Genomic DNA, 27,734 nt, shown 5'->3' on the forward strand with positions numbered 1-27,734 from the left:
ATCCACAGAGCTGGAGAAAAACCTTACACCACTGGTCATGGGGGCTGCTGTGGGGGTGAGCTGCTCTTTGATGGCAGACACTCCTTTAGTATCCTATTACCAATTTGTAAAGGTAGCTGATTGCCCAGGTAGGGTTTTATTTGCATGTCTGGCTTTTGGGCTTTTGTTGTGTTTGGTTTGGTTTGGTTTTTCAGGTTTGTTTTTTTTTTTTTTTTGGCAGGGGTGGGTGTGGGTGTGGGGGGGTGTGTGTGTATGACTATGACAGTATGCAAGTATGAGTGTTCTGCATCCCAGGAAAATGGCAAGAAATGGAGGTAATTTTTAAGGAGAAGCTGGATAAGCATGGAACAGTTATGGTTCTTGATGTAAAGAAAGTCACCAATTCACAAAGGAATTCGATTACCTCTATCCATTATACACACACAGTGAGTGATCGTGCTACTAACCATCTGTCATCTATTTCATTTGCATCATCAACACCTGCCCTGTTTATCTGCTACATTCTTTTCTTCTCTGAATTCTTACACTGCTTTAATAAAATACAGAAGTGTTATTGTTAAAAAACAATTAATTTACAATCCTCCACAGAGATCGTATTACTTATATTTCAATTTAGCTTCTAATGACCTGCTTTCTTGCAAAATGACTTAATTCTGGTGTCAAAGATTAGTTATTAGACATTACCCTGATGCACCAGTCATGTACTGCTGAGACAGGCAAAGCAGCTCTAGGTGTTCCCAGTCATTAATCAGAACTCAGAGACATTTTCCCTATAACTCATTACAGAATGTGATTTCATCTGCCACTTTAACTCTTTACTTTACTGAGTATTTTAAATCTACTTTTCTTTGTTGTTTTCACAGTTTGGACCTTCAAGGGGGAGAAAATTATTGGAAGTCTACTTGCTTTGGAAAAAAACTGTTGTTGCTTGTGTTTTCTGTTGGCCCTCTGCTGAGAAATTGATTTTGTGTCTCAACTGCTATGTCAATGGGGCCTAAAAAGCAGGACTTCTTATTCTCTACATAGGTTTTGGGAAAAATTAACACAACTGGATTTTCCACACAATTACAGCATGGGATGTACATTCCTTCCACTGACAAGAGATGGTATTTTAACAATAGATCGCAGAGGCCAAGCTGCTTCCATGGGAGTGCCTTGGGAAGGCAGCTACCACCCGTTGCCTCCTTCCTGGGCTTAACAAAAGGTGTTATGAAGCAAGTGGACAAATCCAGCCAATTCTTACAGCATCAGCTGGGTTTGTGATCATTCAGAAGAATGGCTGTTTTTGCAGTTTGCACATTGAAGTTTCATACACAAAATATTATGTGCAATCTAGGGTAGGGCCAAATTCTACATTCTCACCATATTCTAAGCAAGGGTTGGCTTTTCTTGCTCATAAACTAGTATGGCCTCTTCCTCCTTCACAAGGGATGTAGCACTTTACTGAGAGTAATCTTATTTGTGAGGCATTTGCAGGCTGTGATTTACAGAAGGTAAGGATCTTTGAAAAACATTATAAAGCACTGTTCTGTGTCTTTGTTTATAGATTCTGTGACACATAAGAGAAATACTTACCATTATATTAAATCCCAAATATTTAGAACATTTCAGCAACTAGGGCATAAAAATTGCATATACTGATGAATGGATTATACATAGAAATTAAACCTTTAAACAATTTATATCAACTTCAGCTTTTTTCAGCAGAGTATTTTTAAGTGCATAACAAAATTAAAACTTTGGGCTTATAAAAACTCATTTATGGAGATGGCTCAACTGTCAGGATTTAACATAGAAAAGGTTATTTCTTTTATTCACAGCCAAGACTATATGCTGCAGTACTACTTCCAATAAAATTTTATTTTTAGCATGTCTAAGTGGTGCAGTTGAGAGTGGGTGAAATTTTTTACTTTCCCAAATCACAGTCACTTCTGTCTGTTGAACACTGAAAAGATATGTAGTCCTATAAAAGGCAAATAATGTCTCATTTAACTTCTTGACAATTGCATACCATGCTGGAAGAATAAGAGATGCTCTTCATTTTCCTAAAGCACAGTAATTGGCTGTAGAATGTAAGCTGATGAAACTTCAAAAGCTGTCTTATAAGAGGAAGGATTTTTTTTCACAGTAGACTATCAAGGTACATGTGAATAGTACACTAAGACAAACTCTTAACAAGCATTCTATGAATGATCAAACTAAACTATTGAGGGCCTAAGAATAACTTCCTTTGGGTGGGAGAGGTGGGACTTTGTTCTTCACATACTATGAATGCTAAAGTCATACATAAAACATTTTCCTAGGTGTGTTTTATTTTTATAGCTTATAATATTTGCAGATAGAATTAATCTGAAACATTAATATCTTAAATACTGAGAGGATCAACCCTTCAGACAATATAGTGTGTGGACAATACAGTATGTCTCTTTGTATGAACATTCTTAACAGTGCTGTTTCCAAATGATAAACACTAATTGTTTCAATCAGACTAATAAATAATTCATATTTATAAATAGTTTCTACACAGGGTGATGGAGCATGGTCATAGAGTAGGCAATATCCACCTACAGCCTAAAATGTCTTCAGACATAATCCTAAAATAATTCTGTTTTCAAATGGTGAAATGCTATGCTTTCAACTCAGGCTGCACATCATCAGCACCCAGATCAGGAGTTATGCCAAACTAGATGCAATCTAATATGGAAATGAGATGTTGGCCTTGATATTGTGTCATTCTTCTGAATGGGATCACCTGCACCCATATCTCCTAAGAGGAAATTTCAAACAGAGTTAGCTCCTTAAACCTTCTAATTAAAATGAGAAATCCCCAGGCTTCCATGACTCAGCCTCAGAAAAAGATTATTAGGAATTTAATAGGGAAAATATCGCATCTCAGACCATCTGTGACCCAGTGCTCTGTGAGAATTTAAAGAAAACTGGAGGGAGGAGGTGCACGCTCCAAAGCACACTCTAGAAGTATTTTGTTGGAGCTGCAATAAATCAACATAGTTAGAGTACAACCTTTTTCAGATTTAATTACTGTTACATAATTATTAGCAAAACAGTCTCCTCTGAAACTGTAGAATTCATTATATCAAAAATCCCCAAGCTCCTAATGGAATTTATGAGCTAGGTACTCTCTTCCTAGCTCTGGCAAAATGCAATAAGATACATTTAATTTTGTCTCCAGCAATATTTTTAGTGGGGGGAGCTATTCTATTCTATTCTATTCTATTCTATTCTATTCTATTCTATTCTATTCTATTCTATTCTATTCTATTCGTTTATTTTTTGGTTTTTTTGGGTTTTTTTTGGGAAACTATTCCCTATCTGCCTTTTTTTATTATAAAACATGTTCATTTTCATTTGTACACTTTTCTACTCCCAGCATAGAATCTAGACATAACCACTCAGGGACAGATATCTTTTTTCCTTTGTTGAAAAGGATTCACATCTCATTTTCTCCATCACTCTAGTAGCTACTGATTGAACTGAAGTATGGGTTCCCTCATGGAGATGCCAAAGGACAAAAATTTTATTGTCTTTTCCCAGACATTTTGCTATGAATACAGTTTCAAAACTTGCCAATGATGTGAACAAATTGCCACCAGAGAAAACTATTTGGTGCCTATCTCAGGGAAACCTGGGGCCAGCCCCTTCCCTGGCCATTGTTGCCTGGTTAGAGACTTTGACAGCTGCCTCCTAGCTGCTCTGTAGGACAATGGAGAGATTGCAGGATGTTCTGACAGACAGGTTGACCTCCAAATCCATGACATTGCTTTATACATAGAAGCAGTAAGAGGCATTTCCCTCAGAGAGCTGAGAGAACAAGTGAAGAATGGTAATGGCCACAGCTCCTTTAGAGTCACATTATTTCACAGCTGGTGGGACTGGGCTAAGGAAGAAGCAAGGCCTCAGTTCAATCAGATGAAAAAACTACAGCAATCCTCGCTTTCCTATTTCTTCCCTCAGTCAGGAAACTGCAATTCTTAGCAGAACTTGTGCTAGCACAGCACACCCATCAGCCCTGGGAGGTACTCTAAAAAGCTAAGTGGGTCTTTAGTTTCTTGTGAGCTCATGAGGCACAAGTCTAGGAAAATTATAGTATATTAAGGGGTAACTCACAAATTTCCTAAATTTTGTTAATCTTTGAATGCTTTTGTGCCACAGCACAAAGCTGAAATTATATTTACCTGTTGAAATTGGTATGATAATACTGCCAGATGGAACAAGAGCAGCCTGCTTTTTCTTGAGCTGCATAAATTTGAGGTATCAGACAGTGACTGGTCTTCCTGCATTTACCCACTCCAAAATACTATTTTGTTGTTGTATTAGTTGACTTGCAAAATTGCAAATCTTATCCTGGTAATTTTATATATGTGCAAAATTTCTTAGCTGAATCAATTTTTTTTACCTGTAGACATAATTGTTGAACTAACACTTCCCTGAAGGTTTAAACTAGTGCCTTACAAAAGGTGGCATGCTAAGCTATACTGGGTCAGGTATATTGGGATATTCACTTTTGCTCTGCATTTAATATAATTCAATTATTTTCAGAGATATTACAGGTTGCAAAATAACAAGAAATAAAATACAAAATAATTTTGCGTAACACTTTTATGTGATCTGTATCTTACATTTAATAAATGATACACCTACAATACTCCAAGAGAGAGATTAAGGAAGAAAACAAGAATGAATATGGGCCTTCTTTCCTATAAGAGGGCCTGTACCTCCTATTATAGAGGGCCCCTGTATAGTATAAGAGGGCTCAAGGACCAGGATGTGCATTTCACATGGCATCAGCTGAAGTAAAGTTTGCTGCACTACATTTCTAATAGACAATATATGAATAGATGGTTTAGAGAGGAAGAGAGAATGATAAAGACAACTTGAAACTGGATTTCTAAATTAAGGACAAGTCTGTATATATATATATATTTTAAAATTTTCTTTTATTCCCTAGGAAAAAGCAGTTGCTTGAATTGTTCTGGAGAAGTACGTCTTGAGATGATCACAAGGAGGAATTACAATAGTTAAGGGAAGAGGAATCTGTAGTGTAATACTTGTTGGTGAGCTGAAGAAGAAAACCTGGTATATAAAACAGAAGATAAAGACAGGACACAAAGAAATCCTAGTACCATCCATGAAGTTTTTTTTTTAATTGCAGAGAGTACCAGATCTAGCTGCTTATCTAAATAAATCTCCTTCTGAAGCATCTCACTGGAAAAGTGTACAGAGCTTATTTTCTTGGGCACATCCTTACTTTGTGAAAGATGGGCTCAGGAGGTATATTGGCATGGAGGCAGAGGGCATGATTTGGGTACTTATGTGTTCCACTGGGTAGAGCATTAGATTGAGGTTTCAGATTCTTGAGCAAGTTACCATAGCTTAATGAGGTCCTATGTAGCAGCTGAGCTGTTGCAAATGTAGGGTAGCATATGCTAATTTAAACAATTTTCACTGGGGCTCAGCTGATGCGTGGCAGCCATTAGGCCAAGTCACACGTCTGAAATCTGATTTAAGGAATCTGGGTTCAGCTCGGTTCAGGAAGTGGATCACTAGGTTTTTGCCCAGTTTGTAACTTCTTGGGACAGCCAGTTCATCTTGGGTTTTCTCATGTGTTTTAAACTGTAGTAATAGTGCCAGCTCACAAATACGAGGTGTTCTGAGGGAAATAAAAAAGAAGGGAATGTCATAAGAATAAGATGTTTGGATTTGTTATTGGGAAGAAGTGTGGAGGAAGTTGAACTTTGGCAGAACTAAATACAAATTTTTATTCTTGTCCGCATTAATACTTGTGTAAATCCAATGTGTTTAAAGGAGCTTTGCTGGTAAGAATGAGGGCAGAACCTTGCCAAAGTGAACCAGCCCTCAGTTGACAAGCGTATATAACCTCAGTTGAGATTTGTCATATTTCCTGGGAAGTGCTGGGGAAAGGATGGAAAATCAAGAAATGTGAATTTTATTTACCATTTGCTAACTTTGGAACTTTGAAAAGTATCATGTGTCCCTATCCTCTCAGGAAAGATGAGAGCACAAATGTCCATTTTATTTTTTCCCAATATGGTATGCTTTTAATAATTTAATATTGTGAATTTTGTTTTCTCTCGTTTGAAATTAAGGTCTCTCCTGTGGAAGGATTTTATTTTGTATTTGTTTGCTGATGTGGCACTCCAGACAGCTATTATGCTCAGAGCTGAACAACACCAAGCCGCTTGTTTAATACTATCAATAAATATTTTTGTTGGTTTTTTTCCACAAAGTGGTGGTCTAAGCATTGTGTCAGTTCTCCAAGTGACAGATGCTCTTACAGGTAAAAGAAAAGTGTCAGTATTTACTGCTTACTATAACTATTTCAAAACAATTTAAGAATCACTGAATCCTAAAATATTTATGTATTCATGTCAGTTACAGTACTCTGCCACTATTTATTAGATAGATTGACACAACACATGTATTATCAGAATTACAATTGCCATGATAATTACTTGAGGGAATAACTCTGTAAAGAAAATGTGAAATAAAACCATAGGATTTTGTGCAGTGATTAAACATTTTTGTGGTTATTTATTCTATAGTTATTGGGGTTGCTCATATATCAAAATGTTTGATCCAAAAAGTAACATCTTGCTGCAAAAATAACTGTATTCTTACAATAGCACTTTTGGAAATTGCAAAGGACAATGCTTTTCACATTCTCACAGTCCATATCTTGTCTTGCTCCTCTTTTAAAAAGGACTAGAAGACAATAAACTCACAGATTTCAACAAAAGACATCTGATATCACTCCTGTGTGCATTTACAGTGGATGATAATCTGCAGCAAGATTTGAAGCCCTGGATTTGGGGGTCCTTCCTTGGAAATATATGCAGCCTTTGCCTAGTTATTCATCAGACTAAAGATTTTCAAAAGAGCTGTGCTAGCCCCCTCAGCTACTGCTTCTGTGCTGGCAGAAGCAGCTGTCTCTTACCATTATGCCTGGAGGAAGCAGTGGCATTTGCCAGCAACTCCCTTTGTGTCAAACTCATTTTCTACATTCTCTTATTTCATTTGCATAGTCAACTGGTCCTTACGCCTCAAGAAAATCAGGAGAGCATGTGAGGAGTAAGTTGTTAGAAATGGAGGTGCATGAACAGACCTCATTATATTCCCAACAGATCTGCCAGCTCACGAGAACATAACAGCAGAGAGAGACTCTCTGTACTAACAGTTGACAGTACTAAAATAAAGAAGGCAGCTCCCCCGCTCCCTCACATTTCAGGAAATCATTGTGTAAATGCAGTGAAATATATCCGTGAGTCCTCTCTTCACTGTGATGCCCTTCTGGTGGACAGGGTTTATTGATGTCAGGAGTGCTGGAAAGAGTAAGAATTAAGCTATAATGGGCTGCCAGCTTCTATTTTCTTCCCTCCATCTGTCTCACTTCTTTCACAGTAATTTAGTCTGGGATTGTCCCAAAATTGCAGGTTAGAAATTAGTCAAAATATCCTGAAATCCTAGAATAGCCTAGATCAGAGACTTGTTTCATTGAATACTTTCACAATTAGTGTTCAGCATTGTTAGTGCTTTGATTTCCAATGGTTTTTCCTCGTCTGTATCTAGCCTGGCTGCAATGGTATGCTGATGCCTTTGCTGCCCAGGAGAGGTCTGGCAAAGATGTTTTCCAGGAGAGGAAAGAAATATATATCTGTGTATGCTGTGCTTAACAGAACCACCACTCTGAACCACCAACAGCTAATGATGTCTCAGGTGTGTCTCTGAAAAATAGAAATCAAGAACCTTTTTCTCATTCTTCTTGAGCAGCTCCACCGACATTTGATAAACCTGACCTCCTAATTTTGATTGTGCTCATACCTTTGATAGGTACTTCCAGGTTGTTACTTGATGTACTATAGTCTCACAATGTGAAACCCTCTTTTTCTGCCCCAGCCCCATGCCTTTTCATTCTGAGTTGTGATATAACTGGCATTGTGCTGGATGTGGTTTCCCAGGTATAAGTGAAAACCAGGCATAGACAAACAATGCCAAACCAAAACTGATGCTGATTTCTCAAAAAAGTGTCAGTTGCACTTGAAAAAATAATTCTGTGCCTATGATTTTGGCCTTATTTACTGTTGATGTTGATTACCATGCCACAGCTGGTGCCAGTTGGAAGAAAAAGAGAAAGCATGCTGGGGATCTCTGACAACTTTACTAACCCCAGAGATCAGAAAGCTGATCAGAATACTTCTAACAAAGCAAAAATACTTTGAAATATCTTACTTTGGTTATAAGATGTGCTTCATTGAATGAGTTTTTTCAAGAAGGAGAAAGAGGGAAGGTATAAGTAATGTTGTGACCTGTGCAAGCTTGCAATCTAGTAAATAGAGCTGTGGAATGTGATGCTGGTGTTCATGACCTGCTCTTATTTGGAAAGAACTTGGTTTATTGCTCTTGCTCTGAGTCAGGTAATCCATCAATCAGACTTGAATCCAGGGGTATAAATCCACTGTAATCACTCTCCAGCAGGCTTTCTTAAGTAAAAATGAGCTAGGTGTTGCTGGAATTTGGTGTGGTTGAAGAAGGTAAGAGACATGACTTTGAAAACAGGCACTGTTGCTCATTCAATCATGACAACATTCTGCAACAAGATTACTGATAATGAAATGTATGTGCAGCATATTGCCTTTATCTAGTTGATGTGTTCAAGCTAATCACAGTGCATGCACAACTCTGGGTACATTATGCAAAAATTTAGCTGTACCTCACAGGTGATCTATATATCCTTGTCAAAATTTAGACTTTTCAGTTGTTTTTAAGTTTTGTAGACTTTTTTTTAAGCTTTAAAAAGTTGATGTTGTAACGTTATATTTTGGTTCTGTTGCCTCTCAAAGAGATACTGGATGCTTAGTGCTTTTAAAAATGTGCCTTCATGGTTAAGAGGATGAACTGGTAAATAGCAGTTCTGACTATGGATGCTTTTTTTTTTAATAAGCACTGGTTATATCTGAAGTTCTGTGAATGAGTGTAGATATTCCTCAGTCTTAGGTAGGATATGATAATCTCAAGAGGTGTTAGCGGTTTGGGACTTTTTGGACTGTTGGGCTGTGTAGGAACCACCTTGAACAGCCCTTTTCCCAGTAAGCACAAGCTGATTTCGTATGCCTACAGACCATTCTGCAAATGAGCCTCTGTAGTGACCAGGGAACCTAAAATTGAAGCCATATGGAAACTTACTGTGCATATTAAATTGCATGCAGCAGTGTTAACAACGTTTTGATTTGTGGCTGCAAGTAATAAATGAATTACATTAATTTTGTAGCTGCAAGCTAATTTATCCAGAATTACTTTTTAATAACCATCACCATGTTCACTGCTAAGATTTAAATATACTTAGGAAAAAGTCTGAAGATGTTTTCTTGGAAAAAAAATAAATGCTAGATTCAAATTTGAGACTGGGTTTATTTTGTAATTCTCTAGGTATTTAAAAGTAAATTGTCACAGAGCAATGGAGTGAGCTGGAGACCAGATTACCTCTACATAACACAGGAACTGAGGTAAATCAGATGAAATGGACAAATCAAGCAAAGACTCTGTTTTGTCTACTACTACCTTCACACATACTGGCCAGCAGAAGAGAAGGGGCAGGTATAACACTGATCTAGGATATCTGAGCAGATATCCCTCTTTGTGTGCAGTCCTTCCTTGACAATAACTTATCCCTTTTTGGGGGAAGAGTTTCTTCCCAGACAACTTGTGGGCAACTTTAAGAAGGCAGAGAATGTTAGTGAGTGTATGCTTGTAGTCTGGGACTGCCAGAAATATGTGTGGCCCCTTATAAAATATCTTCTCTTTTACCTTGGTTCATTAATAACATAATTAATATATTAAAACTAATTCTGTAGTGTTATTTTTGCCCAGAAGAATGCTAAATTTAAAGGGAGGATTCATCCCAATACATGGACAGCAAAAAGAGTTAAGGGAATATGACCACAGTATCAGTGAGATACTGTACTCAAGCAGTATCACTCACCGTTAATCACTCATGGAGGCCACTAGGCATATCTTAATTGAAGAGCTTTTCCATAAGGCTGTGCCTGTGGTAGAGACCATTACTCATGGCAGTCACCATTTTACAGAACGTGCTGACATCTGTGTGAGTACCTGAGGGTACAGGGAACCCGTGACTGAGTGAGATGTGGATGTATGATACAGTGGCATAATCTCCTCTAGGGCATCTTTTGCAGATTCAGCTGAAGTGGCTGTGAATCCAGCAAGAATGCTGAAGTAACTGTTATGGTGGAGATGACCTGCTGCGTGTAGCAACCAGCTCATTTAAAATGGGGATTGGCAGAGTTGTATTTGGACATATTGTCCAGGCAAACAGACTGGCACCCCAGTTCACGTATAATGTGCCTGTCTCCAAGGAGGTAATTAGCTGAATTTGTTGTGACCACAAAGTTGCTTTTTCCTCGCAAAGGTTTCCTCACCTGTGTTTCTGCTGGGTGCTGCAGTGCATCATGCATTGAATTATTACTCTATTCACTAGGAAAGATGTTGCCATACTTCTCGTGGTGTCTTTTCACATCCTGCAACACTCGTTATGCTAGGGCTGTGTTTCTGTTGCTGCAATATTTGTCATTCTGATTTCTGGGCTTAGTTATCGTAAGATTCTCCTATAGTGAGAGTGTGAGATGAGGCACAGGGACAGGTTTATCCTTTTAGCTAAGTTTCTATTATTTAATTGAAGGGAAAAACTGAGAGTATAGTAAGAATAAGAATATATGAAATTTAGGAGTAATGGGAACATGATGGCTATGGCTAATTTGAATCCATGAGATGGAAATTTGTGAATCCGAACACCTGACAACTTGTGGCTGTACATATTGAATGGCTATTCACTCACTGTCTTACCACATTAATAAATTTTCTGGCATTTTGGCATCAAAATAATTATAGCTACATGCATTCAAATGATTTTACCCACTTTCTGGTGGAAATGCGCAAAATCTGTCCCAATGGTGTAGGTGTGCCTTTGTATGTAAATGGATGGGTGTGAACTAAAATGGTTATTATATGTATTGTGGGGAAAATATGTACTTTTCTAAAGTAATGCCTGTTACCAAGCTAAGCCTAAGAACTTGTAAATCCAGAGGGAGAAGGCTTTTCATCATTGCTGACATGAACTTTCCTTTAGGATTTGGGAATGCAATCTCAATTGCTTATTATTGAAATTAGCAGGAGTCCTGCTTCTGGTGTTCTCCATATCTTTTTTTCCTACAGGCACTTCTCCCCATGTGGGGCAAATATTGACTAACATCCATGTGGGCCTCTCCCTGGATTCTGAGGAGGGTCCTGTCAGAGTCTTTTTGTTTGCAAGCTATCTGCCCAACAAAAATGTCATTTCAGTTGCATCTAAGCATTCTGCATTTGCTCATGTGTAAATAAATAACACCGTGGATAAGGCTATGCTTATCTTCCCATGTGATTTAGACTCCAATCTGGCATCTGCTGAATTCCAACAGAACACGAGTGGACCCATGTCCTCCGTTCCTGCTTTCATGAGTACAAAATTTATGATATAATCTGTGGTTGTGCCTTTATTCTCTATCTATACAAGAACTTTCAATTCAGCTGATTATTAGATTTTGCAAAGAGAATGTCCAAGCACTTCAGAATTAATGCTATTTACCATGTGGTCATACTTATAGATCAGTAAATGTCATCAATTTCAAAAATATTATTTCACATACTAATCAGTTGCAATTAAAAAAAAAAAAAAACCTAAGAGGGGGAAAAACCCTCAGACCAGCTTAGCAATGTTCTACAGAAATGCAAAAAACCCTCAGAGTATCAGAAAGTACAATGTTCACAAGACTGGGGTGAGGATGAGAATATACCGAATATCCTATAAAAACAAACAATTGTAAACATCACTTTTTTTCCAGCAAATATTTTTTTAACCTCCTGAAGTAGTGCAGATTTTCAGCTACAATTAGATATGTTCTACATACATGGTATAGAATTAAATCATACAAGAATAGAATTAAATAATGCAAGTAATGCAGTTACAGGGATAAATGTGTAAATGTAAGGATCAAGTGACAAGGAAACAGTCAAAAATGGTGTTTTGGGGAAGTAGGGGGAGGAAATCTGTAACAACCTTTGCTGCTGTTGCCAATTTAAAGCCAGTTGTGAGTCATAGGGACTCCACACTGTAGGCATTACAAAAAAAAAAAAAAAAACCAAACAAAAAAACCACAACAAAAAAACCCCGAAACAACAACAATAATAGCAACAAAAAAAAAAACCCAAACCAACCCCCTCCCCCCCCCCAAAAAAAAAAAAAAAACACCAAAACTTTTTTCCCCCCATTTCCCCCCAGAGCTCTTTTGCTTGCAAATTTGCCTTTCCCTTTTCCTAGCTCATTCTTGCACATCTTCTGAGATGAGGGAAAAAGCTCTGCAGGAAAACATGCCCTCCTTTTGGCATAGCATAGATTTTTGTGAGATGATTTGCTCTGGTCTAATTGTGTGGTGGAGAAGGCTTGGGAGTGTGATTCTGCATGGCAGCCCTGTGTACTGTAGTTAGATTTGTAACAGTGAGATACGACAGGTCTGCCCTTGAGATTCTGCAATGGCACAGTGCCAGCTGTTCACCATGCTGATCTGTGTCTCTCCAGAGCAAAATCAAAACCTGCTGCCATGGTTCAGCTCTGGGTCAGACCCACAGCCAGATTACTGAGGGTTGGTTTTTTTGTTTGTTTCTTCTTAATTTCAAAATTGCTGAAATTTTGTAAGGGAAGCTGCTTTCCTGATAATTCAGCCTAAAGCAGCACTGTATCTGCTACTTATACATCAAAGGCTGAAGGATTTTGGTACTAATATTAAACCTGCTTTGACCTTGTGACCATAAAATAAAACCACTGTTAAGCTAGATCCACAATCTGTTAAGCAAAACCATGCAAAGACCCTTTTTTTTTGAAAGGAAAGATTCTGCCGTGTATTGCACTGGGATTTCATTTATCTTTGTTGATGGCATTTCACTTAATTGCTGCAATTTGAGAGTCCTTATAGGCAAGGCAGAGAAAGAAGAATAAAGTAGGGATAAAAATGGAAGAGGGAATTGGTAGTACAGAAAAAAATTCCCATCATGTTTGTGCCTGTGCAATCTCAATACATTTTAAAAATCTTTGTAGAAATAGCTATGAAATAAAAAAATGAAGACAGTCCCAAAGGGACCACAGTCAGGATGTGTCCTAAAACAAGGGTATCCCTACTGTAATTCAGAAAAAGTTTGAGATCTCCACTAAGGTCTGGCAAAGCAGTGGATGCCCCTCCCTCTCTCTTTGTGGTCTCACTGGGATTTGTAGGACTGTGGCTTGGGCCACAGGTTTTAAATAGTAGTCTGGATGAGATTTTTCTTGGCATGGTACCACCTAGTACTAGCCAGTGTGTCCTACTCAGTGATTACTGATGGGTCCAGTGTTGCAGAGGAAAGAGTGCAAACATTACAGTACACTGTTATGCCTCCTGGCCCTTTTTGCAATTCAGATGCATCTCTGTCTTCAACGAGACTGGAACATTATCTTTTATTAGTTTTTAAAAAAATTATTTTCCTTGCCCTCTTCTGACACATTTGGACAACCTTTTTATGTTCTCATATTAAAAATAGATATTAGGTCAAATGGATGATTAATCTAAACCAGTACAGCCATTCTTAAATAATTAGTGTTTCCAATATTTTAAAAAATCCACATTGCTTTTTTAAAAATCAGACTAAATGTTACTCTGGGAAATAATAAATGGCAAAAAGTTCCACTGTGTAAAAAAGCCACATATGAAATAGCTCTTCTTTTGACAGCTTTGGAGTTCCCATCTCTAAAACTGACAGAAGTTTTCAATATTTTTGTGCTAAAGGACACAGAACAATAGAAATTTCTCACCCAATTTTTCTGAAGCAGTTGTTCTTTTACATAATTCTATCCTCAAAAAATTTAAGGCAGTGAAGAGGAGAACAAGACACACAGATCTGACCAGTTTTGTTTTGCTGTATGAAAGGGATTGAAAGGAGACAAACCTCAAAAAGTGGAGAAAATGAGTAAGAAACCCACTGTCTTTTATCCCTGTGATTTTAAAGGACTTTTATTAGTACTCAGATTTTTTTGCTAAAATAGGCATCTTCAAAGACTTTTAAAATTCATGTCAGAGGTTGGAGTACCTTTTTATTCTGTGACTGGCCAGTGAAGGATCACAGAAATGTTTGTTGTGTGCATAAAAGAAGGTATGCAAGAGAGCCTGCTGTCAAGGGAGTTTCCTACCTCCATGTCTCTAAATAATCCATGCCCTCCTAGAAAGAGAACATTGAAGGGTTTTTATGCCATCTCAATATTTTCCTATTACTTGTTCCATTATTTATTGTGGAGTGACTTTCCAACTTGCAATGCCCTGAGCAAGTGTGGTTGTTGCCTTGAGCTACCAGAGGGGGAAACTGGCTGCAAACTGCCTCCCCATCTGTCGTGGAGTGAGGGAGAAAGATCTGAACTGGCAGGGAAATTTTTTTCCCCTTTCCCTTTGTCTCTGCTGCCAGAAGGGGAAATAGGAACTGGCCCATGAGTTATTGAGTTAATATAGGGCCACAGAGTTGGAGATGCCCAGATTGCAGAGCCTGAAGACTGAACACCCCTTGGGTTCCTGCTGGATGTACTGCAGTAGGCATTTCTTTCCCTTAGTGGAGGGCTTTATGGCTGCCTCCTCACACCACACTCAACTTATGCAGACCCTCCCCCTGTGCAGCAAAACAGCTCTGAAATACTTGGTGAACTTTCAGCCTCCTAGAAGAGGCTTCTCTTAGTAAAATTGGTTAGATGAGTTTGTTGCCAATGCTAAATGGGGGGTATTTGGTTCCCCAAAAATTATCCCCTGTTTCTGGGCCCTCTTGCCTACCACACCTGATTATATATTATTATTTCTCAGTGTGCATGAATCTGTGCCCAAACTTGCATTCTTTCACTTTGTCAAATGGCTTCTTCCCCCTTCTCTCTCCCATCACCCTTCCATGGTTTGCCAAATATCAGCGAATTCTGGGTAATAGTAAATGCAATCTATTTTAGGGTCTTCTTTTCTCCCAAATTCCTCCTATATTCAGTGCAGAACACCTGGGGATGCTTTTGAGTTGACAGTCATCACCATCACCTTTCATCCAAAGTGGAAAGTGGCTGCCTCTGTACCTTCCATGCCTGACCCTGAGGAAACAGGGGATGATCCTGAGCCAAACCCCTGAAATTTGGCCCAAGACTGCTCCAAAAGACTCCATTTTGGTGTCATATTTGTGCCTAGGGAGGATATTGGTTGAACAAAATCCCATGCTTGTCCCTCTACCTCTGCAAACGTGGAATCATTTAGACCCTGATACAAACTTTGGGATATGTTATCACTTTCCTTTGAGGGCAGCCTGGTCTTAGAAGAGATGAACATCAGGTTGTGGTTGTGCTGAGGGAGCTGCAATGCTTGGCAGGGCAGACTGTTTACAAGTATTGCTTGTGACATTAGGCAAATTATCAGGAGAAATTGGCCCATCCCCACTTTGTCCAGCTGTGTACTCAAGTGAGGCTGTGAGATTGATGTGTCATTAACAAACTGTGACTCTGACTGTGATTCAGCCAGGAACTTCCAACTTGCATGTGAAATTTACACCTTTAATACAGCTTTTTAAAAAGTATTCCCTCCTCATTTAGAGCAGAGTACTTTTGCTTGTCAGACAGCTGCTGTTTATCCATCATTATAAAGAGGTCTTGCTCATTCAGAGGTTTAAAGACTGTTGGCTTTTAGATCAACAGTTCATTCATTTTATCACTCATCAGTTTATAGATAAATAGCTCTAGCTGGTTAGAAAACAACTGAGGCTCAGATAAGATAAACTCTTAGGGTGTGTGGGACTGTGCAGACCTCTGTAGCTGCTGAACTAGTGTGGGTTGCATACACATATATAGTTTACTGGTGCTGTTTTTTAATCAACACTATGTTTAGCAATGTCCAGGAATTCTTTTTCTCTGAAGTCTTTGTAATTCTCATGCTCCTGCCATTCCCCCAATGAGCTAGAGGAGCAGCTAGTGTCCTGTGTGTTAGCTCAGGGCTCTTCCCCATATGAAATTTGGCATTTCATTGAGATATAAAGTTACTTTCTTTCCATAACATGTTATTTCATTTAACACACAGCTATTTATGTGGTATTTTGAATCTACTGCATCACTAATACATCCCTCTGAAAATAGCATGAGGTTCACCCTGATAATTCTTGACTTCCTACCCCAGATTTAAGCATTATGAGTGTCCTGGGAAAAAAGGTGTGTAGACAAGACCAAAGGCAGCTGTATACTGCGAAATAATAAATATCAGACAAAATACACACAGCTATAGTATCACAGCTAATAGATGTATTTTAAAAGTGGAAACATCTATCTTTAATTGCATGTCAATTTTGTAGTGAGAAACCACAGTTATACATTTTTGTAACAAACCTTTACATCTGAAGTCATAATAACACAAATAAAAAGTGCTTATTATATATGGTCAAAATAACTGACGCAAATTTTTGACAACATCTTCTAAATATAATCATGTGGCCCCTGTCAGCAACACTCTAAAATCAGGCTGAATAATGTCAATGACAATCATTTTTTCCGTTAGTTTACCGAAAACCAACAACCCAAAAACTATTTCACTTTCTTGTTTGCCTTTTTTTTTTTTTTTTGCATAGCTTTCAATATTGCTGGCCCCTCACCTCTGCACATTGCAAGCCCATCTCAGTTCTGGATAATTACTTTAAAATTCTTAATATTTTTAATCCAGCTCTCCTTGAATACATAATATATATTTTCTACCAATTATAAATACATAATTTTTATCAATCTGATTTCAATAACATGCATTTGTATAATTACTATACAATCAAAATAGACACTGACTTCACACAGTGTGTACGCTTTTATTTCAGTAATATTGTTCAGACACACTGCTCAACAAATCAAATAAATAGGGAAACAAAAAGTTAAAAAGGAGGGAGAAAACCTCTGGGAGGAAACATATTCTCACAGTGATTACAGAAAAAAAAATACTTACAATAAAAAGGGTTTATTAATACATAGAAAATCTTCACAATAGCTGAAACACACTTTAGGAACTAGTAAACATCTTAAATAGAATTGTGCCAATTACGCAGTGCCCAAGCATCTGCTTGCTCTTAATTAGATGGGGAGGTGAATGACCACTGTTTATTTTCATTTTCCTCATTAATTATGAAAAACTGCATTCAATTCATCTTGCATGGTGAGAGACTGGCTGCGCAGATGTAAGTCATAAGGGAAGTGGCTCTCTGTAGGCAACCTGAACATCGAGCTCTGCCCAAGGGGACCCCTGGGTGGCACTGCACAGTAATGCATGCCATAATTGTAATTTTTGCCATAGTCCAAGCTTTCCTCTTGCTTCAGGGAAAATATCCCATTATAGTTAATTGGGGGAGGACTTAAGGGACCTTCAAACTGTGGGCTGGCGCACTCAGGGGATGTACTTTCGTAGAAGGACTCGTAAGTGCTGCAGTAATTGTATGGTTTCATGGACTTAGAGTTGTCAAGAGTCCCATGCCCTGGGGGTGTGCCAAGCTCCGGGCTGTGGTAGGGAGGATAGAAGGTGGAGTAGGGTGTGCGGGTATGATGGGCACCTTCACCTGCCTGGCCCATTAGGAAACTTCTGGCATTCAGCTGCAGGCATCCTGCCACCAAGTTTGTAGTTGGCTGGGACAGACCCTTGCACAAGTTTTGGACAAAGGTGAGCAGGTCAGGTCTCTTCCCAATTCGCAGTATTTCAGAAAGAGCCCAAATATAGTTCTTGGCTAGTCTTAAAGTTTCTATTTTAGACAGTTTTTGTGTTTTAGAATAACAAGGGACAACTTTCCTTAAATTGTCCAGAGCATCGTTAAGGCCGTGCATACGGTTCCTCTCTCTAGCATTGGCTTCTTGACGCCTGAATTTAATTCTTTCCATCCTTATCTTGCTTGTCTTTTTTTTCCTAAGGCCCCTTCGCCTTGGCAAGCCATTCTCATCCTCCTCTTCTCGCTCTTCCTCTTCTTCCTCTTTTTCTGTTTCTTCTCCAGGAGATCTTTTAATGTTCTTTCCTCGGAGGATGATCTGCTTTGAAAAGCTTTCTGTGTTCTTCATTTGCTTTTGGTCATCACTTTCTCTGGGAAACTTTCTACACATCTGGGATTCTGGCATTACAACAGACTCATCAAATGGTAGTGTTAACATGGTTCTACAATCTTAAGTTACCTGAAAGAATGCCAGCACAATGTTTAAATATTTCCATTTTTAAAGTTTTCCGACTCACACAGACAGCCTCATGCACCTTATTTGTGTCTGTGTGTAAGCTCTTCTAAAAAGAGAGAGTGTGTGTATGTGTATATATGTGTGTGTATAAATGCTCAGTCTATATTTTTTTAATAAAATGGCAGTTGCAAATGCCCATGTTTAAAAAAATAATAGCTGTTGAGAATTCTAAAATCACTTGAAACATTTGACCCTGCAACTAAAAAACCACATTTATCACAGATAAATATGGAGTAAATTCATATTTTAAATGTACAGTTAGCTCCCTGCTCATTTTTTTTTAACAAATCTTTCAAACTCTCATCATCATGGAATTCAAAGAAATGCAAAACGTGACAAAGCACTACAGAAATTTCATTAATCGTAATTCCCCTGGGTGGAAAAATGAGGAGAGGGAGTGGAGTTTTAAAATTGAAAAAGTGCCATAATTCTATTACCTGATGGTAAATATTTTAAAATCACTTTTTGACTTATACTTCAAAATTGTGGGTTTTTGTTCTCCACATTTCTTCCTTTATGTATCAAGATATTAAACTTTAGTAAGTTACAGTGGCTGAGAAGGTAAAAAAATGGAATATACCCCCCAAATCACTCAGCTAGTAATATAATTCAAAACAAAGCATTTTTCCTAGTTATTTATATTAAAATCACATAATACTTATTTCATATTAAGACAAAAATCAGAATTATTTAACTCTAAACGTATTCAGATTAGAGTTAGGAAATAAAATCCCCCTACCTCTTTTTTTCTCCCTTTTTCAAGCAAAAATTCTATTTGATATTATCTGTTTTGTTAGAATCAACTTATTTGCTTTTTTTCTTGTTCTTTTCTCCTTTTTCTTTTCTTTCCCATCAACTGGGGAGGGGAGGGGGGGAGGTGAAAAATTCCCTGCCCGCTATAGCAGTGTTTATGTTCTGCGAGGCTCAGATGTCTTCCTCCAGCTCTTAGCTGACAGGAGCGGTCTGTAGATTCTGACTGCAATCCTGCACGTGTGCTCAGAATCCAGCCTGGAAAGGAAAAATAATTTCCTTTTCCCAATTACTTTGCTTTCATTTGCAGTTTGGGAACAGCAAAAGCTTGTATCCCATAGACTTCAAAGAGACAAGCAAAGTAAATGCAGGGACTTTTAACAGAACAAAATTAAACAAAAACCCCAGTCAAAGACTAACTCTATCAGTACTGTCTACACATTTGCAGTATTACATAAAAGCAATGAAAGTTTGTAATTGCATCAGAAAAATAAAATGGTAGGAGTTACTAGACAGCAAATAGCATACACAAAAAACAAGACAATGATACTGTATCTTTAAACACTTGCATGCACACCCAACACCAATTGAAATATATCTTTATTTGTATTACCTTAGCTTTTTATTTCATTCAACAATCAGTTTTCATTTTTTGCCTTCCAAATCTTTTCAGTCTGAATGTCGCATCGTCTGCTGGAGTCTAGATCTGTGTATATCTGCACTATCTCATTGATCTCTAAAAAGTGACATTGATGCCAACTGCCAGAGCTGGTACCCATGCCATCTGCTAGTGACGTCACGGGGCAGAGAAAACCACGTGAGTCTTTCTCCTGGGACCTTCATTCTGCACTGATCATCTGGCATCCCTCTAAGTGGGTACCAGCATTCATGTATCAACACAGAAGGTTAGACTGATAGAAAAAAGAAAAGAAAAAAATTCTGCACCCGCATTTCACTTACAGTAGGTGCATTTCCACTGTGGTTGCTTCTTTTTAGCAGTCTAGCTGCATGGATAGACATGCCAGCATTTGGTGCTATCCCTGCCTACAGGTACAGCTGCCCTCTGGTTGTTAATATGGCATTGTTTATACGAGAAATGTTGTCTTGTATTGATCTGAGTCCCTCCAGTGCACCTGGTACCCAGGGACAAAAAAGAAAAGGCAGGGAAAGGAAGGCGGTAATAGGGTAGTAATGCTGGCTCTATAATGCATAGCACAGTCACAAAAAGTAGTTTTTGTGTGATGCTGCTGGGTGAGATTTTTGGGGTGTGGGGTTTTTTGGAGTGCAGCTTCTTGCCCCAGAGCACAGGATAATAGGAGAAAACCTCATGCCATCTGTAAGAAATCCTTCCTTCACATCCCTTGGTGTTTTTTGACATTGCAAAATAAAAGAGGCATTTATAGAAAACTGGACATACAGCACGAAGGTTTAACAAATCATGCCTTTTTTCTGAAGCATGTGGCAAGGCACACTGACCTGCTCTGGCATGTTGCAATGTGACTGGGATGCACCTGCTCAAAAGTGTAGCTTAGGATTCTCAAAGGGTTTGGCCCCTGCCATATTTTCTCAGTCTGCAAGCTTTTTCATGAATGCTTCCCCAATATCTCTTTAAAAACTGTGTTATTCCCTTTGAAAACCACCTAAAAATCTCCACCTGCTCTTCTGTTTGATACCTAGCTTCTCCTCTCTTCATGCCCTTGTTTCTCCTGTCAGCTGCCTCTCCTGTGCTCTTCCTTTTTAACCCTTTTGTCTCCTTCTGCTGGCAAAACACTTAAAGGAAGCTCACAAAGACTCTTAGCTCAGCCTTGCCATGGAGCTTATTACAAACTCCACCTTCATGTGTTAGGGGTTTGTGCTTTTTTTTAATTCAAAGAGTGGCATGTCACATATAAGTGATATCAAGGGAGTTACAGGAGTCACCTTAGAAACATTCTTTTTTAAAATTTGGTTTCATTATTATTGTGTATCACTGCTTTTTTGTAAAGAAATAATTTCTATCATAAAATAATGAGTGACTGAATATGCTTTTAGTATTAAAATAATACTTGGCAGAGCTGCTATTGTTATGGGTCCATGTCAGCATTTCCATTATAAATTCTGCTTTTGAAGGGTTTATAATTCATCTGCTTCAATTCACATTGGTCCAAACCTTGGCATTAATGTTCTCAGCCCTCAAGCCTTCACCCAATTATTTTTTCTTTCACAAAGTTTCATTTAAATATGTTGGGGTATTTTTTGATTAGAGACAGGAACAAAAAATAAGACTGCAGTACAGAACAACACGTGTGTGGGAAGATCACATATACATCTGTTTTATGCATCTATATGGATGTGCTCAATGATTTACAGCCTTTCATTAGAAAAAACACCTCATCCCAAACATTGAGGGTTTTGTGGTTTTTGTTTTATTTTAAAGAAGTAAAACATTCAGTGTTCTCTCATTCTTTATAAAACAGAGGCTTTTTTTTTAGTTTTTGTTTATTAAGGAAAATTTATCTGAAGTGACAAAGATCTTAAAACTTTAGGGAAAACTGTTCAAAAAAGAGCAAGTGCTGTACTATTCATAGCATTCATTTCATTTTTACCACAAACATTACAATCTGTAACAAAGGAGAGGGCAGAATCCCATTATCCCCAATAGGAATTAATGTATTAAGATTTATATTGTTAAAGATTCTAGGGATTGTCCACCTTTTCAAGGATTTTGCATTTTCAAGTATTAAAAAATGCAAGGTAATCTAAAAATTAAAAGTCCTAGGGTAACCAACACTGTTTCGATACATACTAAAAATACCATGAGATACTGAAAGAAAGGTTGACATTGCAATAGTTCTGTGTTTAGGAAAGGACCAACAAAATTCTCAATTATATCACACGGTGCTCAAAATATGTGAAACTATTTTCTCTGTCCTCTCTTATTATTGAAGTAGGTGGTTATTTTTTTTAACAACTCAAATGCATTTTTGAACATCTTTTATAGTGCTAATAAAACCAAAAATGAATTAGTTTGTGTTGAATGGTTACCTCCATAGGAGTAATACTACAGTTTCACACATTCCTAATCCATCATTTGACCTTTTTAATATTTTCAAATAAGTTGTGGAGAAACAAAATAGCTGAGATATCAAGGTTTAAAAAGCCTCTGCTGTGCATGCATAATAACTTTTAATACGGCTTTTACTATGCCTATTTTGTATTAGGGATCCATGATATGCAAATAGGTACTGCTGTTAATAGGCATTCACAGCATACCGAATAACTGCTGCTTTGCTGTCTACTGTGAATGCATGTTAAGAATAGTACACAAAATACACTTAAATGCACTCTATAGAATGGCTGCACAGCAGCAAATATGCTACAGAACACATATCACAATTTTTTTCCTGTACATGGACTGTCTAGGCTTGAATTAAAAGTGAGACTATTTCAAATGCAATATTATACTAATGTGTTAATATTAATATATATAAATAATAACACAACCAAATATTTATAGATTCATTTCCATAATAATGAGTCATTAATAAATTTACTGTAATAATACTGAGTTCCAAGGTCTCCAGAATCTCCATGGGGTATGAGGGGGACTGACCCAAACTGCGCTGCATTCAATGTGAGTCCTTCAAGTAAGTTCAATATGCTATCATTGGAGCGCTTACTCTTTTTCTTTTTTCTCTCTCTCCTTATTATTTTATTTACTTTTTTTTTTTAAATCATCCTCTCAAACCCTCTCCTAACTGGCCCACACTTCCCCATTTTGCTGGAACAGGAAAAACCACATCAAATTAAGGAACTCAGGAACATTTTGAAGTGTGGTAACCTTAGTCATTCACTGGGAGCAATAGGACCTTGTGGACTGCTGAGGATTTTTTGCAGATTGAGGAGTTTTTGCAAGACAATGGCCACATTCAGCTGATGCACAATCCAGCCTGCTGGTAATAATGGATAATGGACATGTTCACAAACAATGGATAATGGACATATTTAGAAATGGGGTCAGTATATCCTTGAGAAAGATACAATAAGAAGAGTCATCAAGACTCAGCAAGTTTAAGAAAGTGAGAAAAAAGAGAAGCAATGGGTGGGTGAGATGACCACAGCAAGGCGCATGAAAAATTAGAAGATCCAATCAGCATTCAATTTTAGATGTGTGAACAGCTAGGATTAACCAATTATGTATTAGCTAGAAACGCGTGAACAGTAGAAACTTATCATAAATTTAGCCCTTTTGGGGATAATAAATTTGGCCTCACTTGATCATATTGATCATGGCGTGATGTCCCATTCCTGATCCTCTGCATCGCAGTGGACAGCAGGAAACTGTTCAGAAGGGGAAGATAGCTAAATATTTTTCTTTTATTTGTTTCCTCTTCTTTCTAATGTACACACTAGACATCACTGCAACACAGACACAGTGACAATCATGATGCCAAACTCCCTCTTCCACACTCATGACCTGATGTGAGATTGCCTTCCTGCCACAGCACCCACATGCACAGCCCAAACACCAGAGCAACTGCTGCCTTGAGAGTGAGACTGGGGGAAAATATATGTCTAGTGCATCCTAAATTGCAAAGTCAGACCATAAGGGACAAATACATGGGTTAGAGTGTGGAAAACAGTGGTTCTGGTCTCCTTATGGGTTTAATGCTAAGAAGGAGGTGGGAACACCTCCTTTGGCAGGAGTTCTGTGTGTGCTTTTGAGGTTTTGGTGGATTGGTTGGTTTGGGGTTTGTTTGGTTTGGGGTTTGTGCTTTATTTACATTTTTTAAAATTTAAATTATATTGTTTTACAAAAATATTCAAAAGAGGATAGTATCTTGGGCAGGGACCCTGGTCTGCTAGCCTCGGTGAGTTTCAGATTGCTCAGAAAGTGAGTTTCAGATTGGTTAGATTTGGGACTTTCTTGGTAAAGCCTGGACTGTCTCTATAAAATGAGCTGCTGGGGAAGGAACCAGAACCATGTGCCACATGCATGTTGCATGCCAGCTGCCTATCGTGTGTGCAGCTAGCACACTGTGGGACTAAAGTGATGTGTCTCTCTGTCTGTGAAGAGCTGTCCCTCTTCTGCCTCTCCATGTCCCCAGTATACTGCTGTAGACTGTGGACTTTTTTATGAGGGGAACTTGCTGTTCCAATCAAGTTGACTAAGCACTCTTCTGCCAGTTCTAAGACAATATATGTCCTTCTCCCAGGACAGATTAGAAAACGCCAATAAGGACCCCTGGCTTCAGAGAAATAAACTACATTAGCTCAAGAGGATTTGGTTCAGTCTGAAAATACAATTTTTAACCTATCTGCCAATGTGGCAAAATACAAGTATGTTTTGAATTAGGTCCCCTTTATTAAGCATGTACTTCTTGCTGTAATCAGGCAACCTTAGTTTCATGTTCTGAATAAGCTGTTAGACACAAATAGGAAAGTGCTGTAAAGGGGTTAGTTACTCTATTTTAATGGGAGTTATTTGAGTAAAACTATAGAATCTGAAAATGGTTGCTAACTGTAATTGCTTATGGTTAACCAAAATTAAGTTTGTGTCCAGAAATTACTCTAAGATTTCTGAAACACATGACTAGAATAGGTCTTATGTAGATAGAAAATACATTTGGGATAATGTTATTAATTTTGAGTTACTCCTGGTTCACACAAATATAAAGGAATTGAAAGATGGTGGAACCAAATAATTTTAAAATGGAAAATACCTTTGTTTTTTTAAATTACCTAGAAAAGTAGAGGCACAATATGACCTGAAAGTTTTAGTACCAGATCAAGAGGTGATTGTGTACTTTGCAAGAATATGGGATTTAAGGTACTTCTCTCCCTGGGGTACAATATTCTAGTCAGACCGGTCATGTAGCTGTGTTGCTTCCTAAAGCTGCAGGGTGTTAAGATAATTGCTATTGCTTTGTGGTGTGAAGCAGCCCTGTGGTACATCTGAGAAATGTTTTTTTTCATCCATACTTTGTGACTGAAGTGGTCACACTGTCTGTTATCCTACCTTGAGGATGGTCTGAGATCAGTAAATTTGTAAATATTTAGAAGCTGCTGCGGGGACATTTGGCTAAAGGACACACCCTGACACTGCTCATCACTATTCATTCTTTAATGGCAATCTCTGTCAAACAGCTAATCAGTGATGATGACTTTCCTCCTTTTGAGGTGATGTGATGCCTACAGCGATTCACAGATGTTCTTCCTCTGTGCTTCCATTTTGAGACTCTCTGCTCCCATCAATGCATGTTTTTTTCAAGGGCCTTGCAGCTAGTCCTTTTTAGTAGACATAGTGTTGCCAAAAATCAAATAAACTTGCAACAGTGTTAAAATAGTGAGCTAAAAAGCAGGTCTTAATTGAAAGCTTCCCCATTGTCATGGGCACATCCAGAATGAGATTTCTGCAATTTTTGTAAGTTTAACAAATTAGTATATTTAAAAAATATTGTTCAATTAGAAGACCAGTTGGGTAGGAAATTTCATCTGAGTTCTGCCTCATTAGAGTTGTTCCAGGGGCTTCTTTGCCCCATTTCTTGTTATGCCATTTAAGTTCTAGTGAAAAACAAAATGTCCTTGTCAGGCTTCTTCTTCTTAAGAATAAGACTAAACAGAATTCCAAGTATGGATTAGGAGGGTTAGCATATTATTCTAATATCTAAGAGACAGGGTACAATAAATATCAGGAGCTGTGTATTAACTGTGTAGTAAGAGGCTGCAAAGTTGCAAATATATGAAAAATGTATAAAAAACTAAAATTTGTTGGCATCAATAGTGTGGGTGTGTATGACCCCAGAAGAGACCTGCACTGCTTCCTCCTCCCCAACGAGACCTCAGAACTATGATGTATGCTTTTTCTTCCATAGATTTGCTTGCAATCTCTCTGCAGCTAGTGGCTGCTTTCTTCTCCCCACTGCTAATCTCCCTCAGCAAGAGGTGCCTGATGAGATAGTCTCCCTAGATTACCTGTGTAGATATTCCCAAAACTTTTTTTCTCCCTTTCTGCAGTCTTCTCCCTGTGACAGGGTTGTTCATCCCACATGGAGTGATGACATGCTGCACTCTACATGGTGGGGTCATGCTGGGACAAAGACTGTCCAGGAAGTGGTGGGAGCTCTGAGCACATGACTACAGCACTGACACAGAAGAGCAGAGTGGCCTTACAGAAACCACATGCCACAAGATGAGCAGTTTGATTAGGACCTGTATATATATATATATATGGATTTTTTTAATATATGGATTCATAAAATTAAATTCAAAATGCAATGTAAGAGACTTAAAGATCACAATTGCCTTGAACACTGTTAAGATCATTGAAAGACTTTGCCCACTATAGCAAATAATATAAAGAAGCAACTGCTCACATGCAACCACCCAAGCCCAGCCCCCTACCTGACCTCCCAACCCATCCCCCCTACCGGTCCCCTCTACATTTCCCACTTATCCCTAGTATCCCTCCTGGATTCCTGGAATTTAGACTGTGAGTTAAGTCACCTGATAAGAATTTCTGATAAGTTAAAGGTGTTACTATTGTCCACTTACCTCAGGTCTATGGAGAAGTAAGCAAGGCTTCCGGAGAAGAAAGTACCTACAAGGAAAGCCAAACCCAGCAGCTGTCCTGAAAATCAGCTCTGCCTGGGTCCCACGAGGGGAGGCCACAGCCCGCAGACACATTTCTGAAGCCTTCCAAGGGTACTGTTGCAACAGATCCTCAGTGCTGCAAAAGCCAATGTAAAACTCTCCACAACAGGGGAGGTGCTTGGCCGTTCCCACCTGTACCTGAACATATAGTAACCCATTGGACTTTATTTTGTGAGAGCCCCTTCACTGAGAAAACCAGAAGAAGGGTGTCATGGTTTGACACTGGCACAATGCCAGGGCCTCCATGAGAATACTCTCTCCCTGGTTTCTGCCGTGAGATGTGACCAGGAATAAGCAAAGCAGGCTCCCACTTAGGAAAAAAAAAAACCACACAAGGAAAATGAAAACTTCACAAATACATCTCCTCCTCCTCCCCACCAAATTCCCAATACAATACATCCCCCAAATCATCAACTCTCAGTCCGGCACCACCCTTCAGAATACTCAATCCTCAGTTCATCAAGAGGACAAGGAGTCCTTCTTGTGCCAATGGTGACCTCTTCCTTTCATGTCCAGTGCTCTCACCACTGAACACCGACCAGAGCTGCTTCTAGGGTCGACATTTAAGGATGCTTCGTCCCACTCCAAAAGGGCACAGTCTCAACTTTGGGACATCTGTCCCCCCATATTTTTCACCCCCTGGGGCCGAGGGGTACCCACACCGAACCCTCTTGGTCCTGAGGCATTGCCTCCCCCTAGAATGCAGTCCCTGTATCACAAGGAAACATGGCTCTGTCCACGGCTACACAAAAAGAGTCCAGCATAAGCTACTCCATCATCTCTTCCACCTGAGTTCTTCTCTATTTCTCTCGTGGCCCATTTCCTCTTATCTCCTCTGTATCTCTCTTCTCATTCACCTCCAGGAGGATTAGCATTTGTGGGGTTTCCATCATCCAAGAAAAGGGTTAAAAATCTGAGGCTCCGTCTGTTCAGAACTCCCACGGCTGCCCTGCCGGGCACCTTCTCGCACCCCCCTCTTCTCCTTCTC

The 27,734-nt window shown here is 38.6% G+C and overlaps 1 protein-coding gene across 3 annotated transcripts; it reads right to left on the reverse strand.

Moving 5' to 3' along the window:
• Positions 1-16,395: 16,395 nt before the first annotated feature.
• NEUROD6 (neuronal differentiation 6) lies at positions 16,396-19,905 on the reverse strand. 3 transcript variants are annotated; one of them, XM_036378799.1, is made up of 3 exons: positions 19,728-19,905; positions 19,104-19,372; positions 16,396-18,307 (listed from the first exon to the last, which is right to left on the reverse strand). In XM_036378799.1, exon 3 carries the CDS (start codon positions 18,284-18,286, stop codon positions 17,273-17,275), a length of 1,014 nt encoding a protein of 337 aa, XP_036234692.1. In that variant the 5' UTR covers positions 18,287-18,307; positions 19,104-19,372; positions 19,728-19,905; the 3' UTR covers positions 16,396-17,272. The 3 variants fall into 3 exon arrangements, with proteins under 3 accessions (XP_036234692.1, XP_036234693.1, XP_036234691.1); XM_036378800.1 differs by lacking the exon at positions 19,104-19,372; XM_036378798.1 differs by having other exon boundaries at positions 16,396-19,372.
• Between the last annotated feature and the right edge of the window lie 7,829 nt (positions 19,906-27,734).

This window comes from Molothrus ater, chromosome 1 (genome assembly GCF_012460135.2).
Source record: "Molothrus ater isolate BHLD 08-10-18 breed brown headed cowbird chromosome 1, BPBGC_Mater_1.1, whole genome shotgun sequence".
In the NCBI taxonomy this organism is placed as follows: Eukaryota; Metazoa; Chordata; class Aves; order Passeriformes; family Icteridae; genus Molothrus; species Molothrus ater.

Excerpts from the sequence above, each read along its gene's own strand:
- NEUROD6 (XM_036378800.1), bottom strand. The coding sequence starts at position 18,286 with ATGTTAACACTACCATTTGATGAGTCTGTTGTAATGCCAGAATCCCAG.